The 9484-nt window shown below is 41.0% G+C and overlaps 1 protein-coding gene across 1 annotated transcript; it reads left to right on the top strand.

Annotated features, from left to right (window-relative positions):
* Positions 1-2486: 2486 nt before the first annotated feature.
* On the top strand, positions 2487-7440 carry LOC101468560 (uncharacterized). The gene is made up of 6 exons (XM_004571578.4): positions 2487-2564; positions 2671-2746; positions 5845-6031; positions 6210-6368; positions 6592-6722; positions 7321-7440. The coding sequence occupies exons 3-6, from the start codon at positions 5854-5856 to the stop codon at positions 7372-7374; spliced, it is 522 nt and encodes a 173-aa protein (XP_004571635.1). The 5' UTR covers positions 2487-2564; positions 2671-2746; positions 5845-5853; the 3' UTR covers positions 7375-7440.
* The last annotated feature ends 2044 nt before the right edge of the window (positions 7441-9484 follow it).

Here is a 9484-nt window from a genome sequence, read left to right as displayed (position 1 = left end):
TTCTGACAGGCTACTTCACAACAAAACAATTGCAGGTTGGTCTTAGAGGGCAAACAGAATAATTTCACTCGATTCATGGGTTACCTGACTGGTTGGGAAGGGAAAGAGCTGCCGTGTTGTCCGCCGTGGTTCCCAGTCGCTATAGTTAGCCTACTATGCCTACTCCAAGTAGTCCTATGTCATGCCGCTGCTACACGCCTCACAACAAATGAACTGCAAGCGTGTTCACGTGACACGGTGACAGTGAAAAAGCGACAGGGTTCGGGTGTCTTTGAAGAAGGGGCACAAATCAAGCCATTATTTTCACACCTTTTTAAATCGCGCAGCTTTAAAAAAATAATAATAATCACGTCTTTCAAAAGGGCACTTTTTTGGACTGAGGGCAAAAGGGCAAGTGCTTCAGCACCACCTCGTCTCTATCTGTGCATGCCAGTGGCAGTGTGTCCCTCAGTCTGTCCTCACTCTGGACACTTTTTTGTTTTTGCAAGTGTTTTTGTTTTTGCAGGTGTTTTTCTTTGGCAGGTGTTTTTGTTTTTGCAGCAATTTTCTTTTTGCAGGTGTTTTTCTTTTGCAGGTGTTTTTGTTTTTGCAGCATTTTTCTTTTTGCAGGTGTTTTTGTTTTTGCAAGTGTTTTTCTTTTTGCAGGTGTTTTTCTTTTGCAGGTGTTTTTGTTTTTGCAGGGGTTTTTCTTTTGCAGGGGTTTTTGTTTTTGCAGGTGTTTTTCTTTTGCAGATGTTTTTGTTTTTGCAGCATTTTTCTTTTTGCAGGTGTTTTTCTTTTGCAGGTGTTTTTGTTTTTGCAGCATTTTTCTTTTTGCAAGTGTTTTTCTTTTTACAGGTGTTTTTCTTTTGCAGGTGTTTTTGTTTTTGCAGGTGTTTTTCTTTTGCAAGTGTTTTTGTTTTTGCAGCATTTTTCTTTTTGCAGGTGTTTTTCTTTTTGCAGGTGTTTTTCTTTTGCAGGTGTTTTTGTTTTTGCAGGTGTTTTTCTTTTGCAGGGGTTTTTGTTTTTGCAGGTGTTTTTCTTTTGCAGGTGTTTTTGTTTTTGCAGCATTTTTCTTTTTGCAAGTGTTTTTCTTTTTACAGGTGTTTTTCTTTTGCAGGGGTTTTTGTTTTTGCAGGTGTTTTTCTTTTGCAGGTGTTTTTGTTTTTGCAGCATTTTTCTTTTTGCAGGTGTTTTTCTTTTGCAGGTGTTTTTGTTTTTGCAGCATTTTTGTTTTTGCAGGTGTTTTTCTTTTGCAGGTGTTTTTGTTTTTGCAGCATTTTTCTTTTGCAGGGGTTTTTCTTTTTGCAGGTGTTTTTCTTTTGCAGGTGTTTTTCTTTTTGCAGGTGTTTTTCTTTTGCAGGTGTTTTTCTTTTTGCAGGTGTTTTTCTTTTGCAGGTGTTTTTGTTTTTGCAGCATTTTTCTTTTTGCAAGTGTTTTCTGAAGTTGCAGTCCGTTTGGCCTCTCAGGGCCACCGTAACAGGTGGAATCAGGACCACATTAAGACCTAATCACCTTCTCTCTCTGTCACACACACACACACACACACACACACACACACACACACACACACATTTGCTGTAACACAAAAAGAGAGAGAGTATTTAAATGTAAAGTCTGAACATTAGTCACTCTGTCTTCGGTGTGTGTTAGGAGGGTAAAAGTCCAGCTGGCTTATTTTCCTACCTGGACTCCATGGTAACGTTGTCATAAAAGCACGTCAATAATTAATATGGACTTTTGCGTGTGCGTGCTTTCAAAGTTTTCCTCACACACACACTCTCTCTCTCTCTGTTATTACAGTCTGTGTGTGTGTGTGTGTGTGTGTGTGTGTGTGTGTGTGTGTGTGTGTGTGTGTGTGTCTGTTCCTGTCTAGCTGTCTTGTGAGAGCCAACAGTCACACACACTGGTCCTCACAAATTTGAAGGCCTGTTTGAGGCTCAAAATGTGGTTTTAGTGTCAGGATTACAATTAGGTTATGGTTAGCTTTATGGTAGTTTAATAGTTTAATTATTTATATAGCACAATAATTACAACAGGAGCGTTGACCAAAGTGCTGTACAAGAATACAACATACATAATAAAACAACTTAGAGTATTAAAAGCAAACACCAAATATGAATTAACAAACAACTCTCATGCCCTATTAAAAGCCAGTAAATAAAAATGCGTTTTAAGATGAGATTTAAAAAGATTGACAGTATGAGCCTGTCTGATGTGTAGGGGTAAATTATTCCACAGCTTAGGTGCTACGACTGCAAATGCTCGATCACCTCTATGAACCAGCCTCGACCTTGGTACAGCTAAAAGCAAAAGATCACTTGATGGTAAGGGTTAGGGTTAGGGTTAGGATTTCATTTTTAATGGTTAGGGTTAGGGTAAGGGGCTAGGAAAAGCATTATGTCAATGTCCTCACTAAGATAGCTGAACGGGCTTGCGTGTGTGTGTAGGTGTCAGTGTGTGTGCGCACGTGTGTGTAGGGAGGGAGGGAGCAGAGCAGACTTTGCCCTGCATGCAGGAAACTGTCGCTCAGTCGCCACACCACCAACAACGCTGCGACCAGCCGAGGAACTTCACACCAGCCAGTGAGTACAAACTGGGAGAACTGGAAGAACAGATTCACAGCTGGGGGTGAGGGGGACCACATTTAATGCCTGTGTCACTGATCCTATGTTCAATCTGAGCTTGCAGGTCCAGCTCAGAGGTCAGTCATGTGACTGAAGGCCTCACCTGTGACATCATAGCAGGGCCAGTGTTTATATATGAGGTGAAAACACTAACACACTTCTGTATGAGAATATTATGGTTTATCAAAGTTGGGGGGAAAGTTTTCATGGTCAGTGTGATCGCTTCTACCTGTGGTTACTCAGCTGTTTGAACCTCCTGATGACTTAATGGCAGTCGCTCCAGGAAGTATCCAGAGCCGCTCGTTTGATCTTACATTTCCCACTGCAGTATTTTAAAGTATTTGATTTACTTTGTTTTAGAACGAAAATAATTGATTGTATATAGAAGACTGATTTCTGGACTGCATCCATAGCGTGAGGAGCATTACACAGACACAGACAGACACCTGGTCATTAGTTCTGAGTCCAAGTAGAATCCAAGAATTTCATTCACAGACTTCTTGAATGGTCTGCTAGTACAATTAACTGCACAGCAGAAATATTGTTGTTCAGGTAATCAATTAAAAACGACATTCTCCAACAGCAGGTCTTTGATGTAGCCACTGTTGAAGTGCATTCAACCTGCAATCTTCTTGATGCCCTATGGGGGCGACATCTGGGGTCCGATTGTATGGAAGTCTATGAGAAAATGAGCCTATTACACAACTTATCTCTCACCTCAGTTAATACTTTCCTAATGAGTTTATGGTCTCAGTCTCCACTTCCAGGTCTTATCAAATACAACATGGTGTTCAGTTTGTAACTTATGGACCCATTGGAGGATTGAGCTGAGTAGGGAAGGATTTAGAGCATGGATAGGAGCATGCAGTGTAGGAAAGAGCCGTTATTTTAAGAAGAGAGGTGACTATTGAGCAGCAGTATAGCTTCATGCTGAGAAGGAGCACTACAGATGAGGAAGTCAGGAGTGGTAGGTAGTAGGTGGAGGTATGCCCTGGAGATGAGAGAAATAAAAGTCATTAGAAACAAGACAGAATAGAGAGTGGATATATTGGACAAAAGCGGCCGAAGGAAAAGAGGAAGACCTCAGAGGAGGTTTATGGATGTAGTGAAGGAAGGCTGTTAGTGAGATAGGCAGATCCGCCATGGTGATCCCTAAAGGGAGCAACCAGAAGAAGAAGAAGAAGAGTGTCTCTCATTGGTTTCTAAAAAGTCTGTGGCACTAAAATCAGGCAGCTTTGACTCTCACATAGAAGTCTTTGCACATCAAGCCATTCTTCAAGAGTTTTTGTGGAGTGCTGCAGCCCACTGACCTGATCTAAGTGCATGGTGAATGCTCCAAGCTGAACCCCTGTATCTGTTGCTGGTTGGGGACTGAGATAATCCCAGTCCAAAGAAACATACAGTAGTTGAGACAACTTTGGAGGCAAGGTGTAGTCAGACTCAGAAATCTGTGTGGTTTTTCTGTGTCCTGGTGGTCTGTGGGAGGCTCTGTCAGGTCATCAACCCTTAACCTGTGTAATCTGTGGATTATGATGGTATGACATCTGCACGGGCACCTGTCGATTCGGTTTGTGAGATTGCTGACACACGTTTGCCATCAGGATGGCCCTCCCCAGTGCTCGCTCTATTAATTTCATTCTTCTCAGTGATGTCTTCAGTCAAGAGAATTTGGACTTCGTAACAAAGACTTGGCAGCACAATTTGGAATTAAATCATCTGACTGAGCTCTGTCCAAAATAGTGCTCCTTTGTTGGTGGTGGACTCGCCGTCATCTTTAAGAACTGCGTTATTTGTTAGTCTGTGTTTTTTGGACATATCTATATCGAAAACAACTTGTTGTGGATAGGCGTAGCTTTGGGTCATGTGGTGTCGGTAATAGTAATAGTGATTGCTATATCACCTGTTCACAGCCCGAGGGAATTTTTGTGAATGAGTGGGTGATGGGGGAAGTTGACTTTTGCTCACCGCTCAAGCTTAGAATGTTTATTTTGATCACTGTTTTTCTACAGATTTTAAGGATTTGATAACAAATAAAGAAGTTTTTAATCTGGAACTTTGACTTATGTTTTGAACAGCGGGCGCGTCAACATTATCCCCCTATTAGCCCCTAACCCATTCCACAATTGAGCCCTACACACAGACACACAAATCTTATTTAAAAATCTTTTAAAAACCTTATTCCCATTCAGATTGTAGCCTCCATCTCTCTTGAATATTGATTGGTAATAGATTATTTCTAGCTCTAAACATTATCTGTGCTATATTGTAATTAACCAAGTCATGGAGTTTTCACAACTTTTGTCTGTGTCTGTCTTTTAATATAGAGCTTACCCTTCCTAAACAGTTATTCAGTCAGCATATTATCATCCAGCATGCCACTGAACTTTATCGGATTTGTTTAATGTTAAGTTAGAGTCAGTATTGGATGCAGAAATGTTTGTTAGAGATTTTAATGAAAAGACAGGCATTCAAAGAGTCATTTCTTTTGGATAAATGAAGCTCGTCTGCAGTTAGAAGGTCCAAACCACCGAATGAAAAGTGCATCATGTGAAGGAATGAGAAAAGGGAGTCCGCATATTTTATCAGTATTATATTGTTCAGTAAAAGAAATCTTAATGTCCTTTTAATAAAAATAAGCAGACAGGTATCTCCTGCTTTTTCATACTTACACGTGTTCTTTAACAGGTATTCTCTAACATTTCTTACTTTTATTATTAAAAAATAAATTGTATTTATTTGGTAAATAAAGTAAAATAAAATGTTGGCAAAAATGCTGTGCCTTCATCTGCTCACTCTGTTACTGATTTTTCTTGTTCTTTAAATCTGGATTGTTTTCAAAACCCTGTTGAGTATCACTGATCTGACAGGCAAAATGAAACTTTCATCGAGCCCTGCAGGTGTGCTTCCCACATCACTGTGCTAAATGTTTTTAATTCAAAACCCAAGAAACAATCTCACCTGGACTCATCCTCACCTGAACATTGTGGATTGGTATCCAGGCCGTCGTTTCTTGTCAAAGATTTGAGAAAAGCCAGGTTCTATCAGAGGTTTCTTCCTGTTAAAAGGGAGTTTTTTTCTCAGTGTGCCACTGTGCTATTGTTGGGGTCTTTACCCTACAATATAAAGCACCTTGAGGTGATGTTATATAAACAAAATTTAGTTAAATTGAAAAACTGTGAAATGTTGTTTATAAGTAAATGTATATATTAAAACTTCACTAAAGCTTGTCTCACTGCAGGTGTTCATCATGAATTCTTCAGCACCACCTCCTCCATCATCATCATCATCATCATCACCGGCATCAACATCTACCTCGATCAGAGCTGGGAAACAAACCCAGCTGAACTCCTCTTCATCCTCTCCCCCTCCTCCTCCTTTTACTCTGTCTCTCAGAAGTCCTGAGCTGCAAGCAGAGTTTCTAAGAGGTAACCTTTTTCTAAGGCTCAATTTTGTGTTGATGGATAACTGAACAGAACCTGAAACAGGGCCCTGAGGGGCCCGGGTGGTCCTGGGTTTCTGTATCAAACTACCACAGAAGAATTGCAAAACCCCAAATCTCAAGCACAAACAGCCACAAATGTCTTCTTATCTTTGTCTTTCCAGAGTGTCGGAACAAATTTAAGCCTCACAGCGACGACAGTGAATCCAGCGGGGTTTCCTCCACCACCTCCCCTGTGGCCTCCCCCTTCAGCCTCACTCCTTCCTCCTCCCCCTCCAGTTCTTCATCCACCTCGCCGTCCCCTGGCTTCAAGGACAGACAAGGTGAGCCGGCTGGAAGTACTGTCCTAACCTATGTGAAGTGACTAGCTCGCCCTGGTGGAGAGGACCCATTAATAGAAAACATATCTCTGAGAGACTTTGACGAGCTGTTACTGGTTTATTGTGCTGATGTAAAACAAACAGGCTCCACTCTTGGGTGTGGCATTTTGTGTTTTAGAGATTTGGTTGGACCCATATGAAAACTAAAATTATTGTCTTTGTTCAGCTCGTCTGTCACTGTCCAGCCCCGAGCTCCTTTCTGAACTGAAGGAATCCAAAAACCGCTCCCTCCGACACGTCCCCGCGCAAAAGGGAATGACCACCGTTTTCTCAGGGCGAGGAAGAGCATCAAGACAGGTGAGCAGAAACAACGTTTCTCCGTCTGGCTCTCCAGCTTTCCTTCTTTTCATTAAGACTACAAACTAACTTTATTAAAACCTTACAACACAGCAGCCATGATGTAAAGATTCAGAAACATTTTAAAGCCTTCATTTATTTTATCCATTTATTTTATAACATTCATAAACAATGTGTGAAACGATGACACTGAGAAATTTTGTTTATGTTTAAAAAATGTCTGATCACCTGTAATCCTTTGAAAGGCAAATCTTTCCACTGATGTATTTCAGTTGCTCCATATAGTCCTACTTTGATTTCATAGAGTTTGAGATGCTTCTAGTGGCTGACGGTTCTGGACTACAGACAGGCCAGTTTAACAGCTTTACTCATTACTAGAATTTGATTTAGCATCGTCTTGCTGGAGTAAGAAAGGTGTCGTCTGGATGGCGGCATGTGCTACTTGTAAACCTGCAGATATGGTTCAGCACTGGGGCCATCCAAAGAGTGACTTCCTAAAGCAACCAGGGATGTGTCGGTTTTCTGAGACAAAGTTAGGAAAGGATACATTTAAAGGAATTAAATGATCTGAATTAAATTCTTTAATTTTTCTTTTCAGGCGTCTGACTCCACTACACCCACCAAACCGGCCAATCCGAGGGTTTCTCGCTGACTTTATGAGCAACGTGTCAACCAGACTATGAACTCTAATTCTCCGTATTAATTATGTAAATACAGTGTCACAAGCTAAATGTTATGAATGCTGAAAGTGTAAAAACTCATCACCAGCTCCTGAACCATGTAGAAGACCCTGAAATAAAGTACAGAACAAGGCTCTGCAGATTTATATTTGTTCATCAATTAAAAATGTTCAGTTCATTTTTAGAGAAAGAAAAAAATAATTAATTTAACCAAATGTCTGGTCATGCAGGCTGGAGTGTGGACTTCAAGCCATGACTTTGTTGTTGCTAGGGTATCTTGTCTCACCACTTCAGAGTTCTGAATACTAAAGCTCAAAGGTATAAGGAGTGAAAGCTGATATCCAAGAGGTAAGTGTTGAATTGAATAATTAGGGTACTTGCGTAGCTATTGCTGTGGATATAGCTCAGCCGGGAGCGTCTAAAGAGCAGTTCTTGAACTTTTTCTCTCTTGACCAGTTTTTTCCCAATACTGATTGGTAGATTAGGATTCCACTTGCTGTCACATATTCAGGGAGTGCAGAATTATTAGGCAAGTTGTATTTTTGAGGAATAATTTTATTATTGAACAACAACCATGTTCTAAATGAACCCAAAAAACTCATTAACATCAAAGCTGAATGTTTTTGGAAGTAGTTTTTAGTTTGTTTTTAGTTTTAGCTATTTTAGGGGGATATCTGTGTGTGCAGGTGACTATTACTGTGCATAATTATTAGGCAACTTAACAAAAAACAAATATATACCCATTCAATTATTTATTTTTACCAGTGAAACCAATATAACATCTCCACATTCACAAATATACATTTCTGACATTCAAAAACAAAACAAAAACAAATCAGCGACCAATATAGCCACCTTTCTTTGCAAGGACACTCAAAAGCCTGCCATCCATGGATTCTGTCAGTGTTTTGATCTGTTCACCATCAACATTGCGTGGAGCAGCAACCACAGCCTCCCAGACACTGTTCAGAGAGGTGTACTGTTTTCCTTCCTTGTAAATCTCACATTTGATGATGGACCACAGGTTCTCAATGGGGTTCAGATCAGGTGAACAAGGAGGCCATGTCATTAGTTTTTCTTCTTTTATACCCTTTCTTGCCAGCCACGCTGTGGAGTACTTGGACGCGTGTGATGGAGCATTGTCCTGCATGAAAATCATGTTTTTCTTGAAGGACGCAGACTTCTTCCTGTACCACTGCTTGAAGAAGGTGTCTTCCAGAAACTGGCAGTAGGACTGGGAGTTGAGCTTGACTCCATCCTCAACCCGAAAAGGCCCCACAAGCTCATCTTTGATGATACCAGCCCAAACCAGTACTCCACCTCCACCTTGCTGGCGTCTGAGTCGGACTGGAGCTCTCTGCCCTTTACCAATCCAGCCACGGGCCCATCCATCTGGCCCATCAAGACTCACTCATTTCATCAGTCCATAAAACCTTAGAAAAACCAGTCTTCAGATATTTCTTGGCCCAGTCTTGACGTTTCAGCTTGTGTGTCTTGTTCAGTGGTGGTCGTCTTTCAGCCTTTCTTACCTTGGCCATGTCTCTGAGTATTGCACACCTTGTGCTTTTGGGCACTCCAGTGATGTTGCAGCTCTGAAATATGGCCAAACTGGTGGCAAGTGGCATCTTGGCAGCTGCACGCTTGACTTTTCTCAGTTCATGGGCAGTTATTTTGCGCCTTGGTTTTTCCACACGCTTCTTGCGACCCTGTTGACTATTTTGAATGAAACGCTTGATTGTTCGATGATCACGCTTCAGAAGCTTTGCAATTTTGAGACTGCTGCATCCCTCTGCAAGATATCTCACTATTTTTGACTTTTCTGAGCCTGTCAAGTCCTTCTTTTGACCCATTTTGCCAAAGGAAAGGAAGTTGCCTAATAATTATGCACACCTGATATAGGGTGTTGATGTCATTAGACCACACCCCTTCTCATTACAGAGATGCACATCACCTAATATGCTTAATTGGTAGTAGGCTTTCAAGCCTATACAGCTTGGAGTAAGACAACATGCATGAAGAGGATGATGTGGACAAAATACTCTTTTGCCTAATAATTCTGCACTCCCTGTATGTGATCTTTAA

Source organism: Maylandia zebra, linkage group LG3 (assembly GCF_041146795.1).
Source record: "Maylandia zebra isolate NMK-2024a linkage group LG3, Mzebra_GT3a, whole genome shotgun sequence".
In the NCBI taxonomy this organism is placed as follows: domain Eukaryota; kingdom Metazoa; phylum Chordata; class Actinopteri; order Cichliformes; family Cichlidae; genus Maylandia; species Maylandia zebra.
Note: the sequence above shows the minus strand (reverse complement) of the source record. Positions and strands in the feature narration are given on the sequence as shown.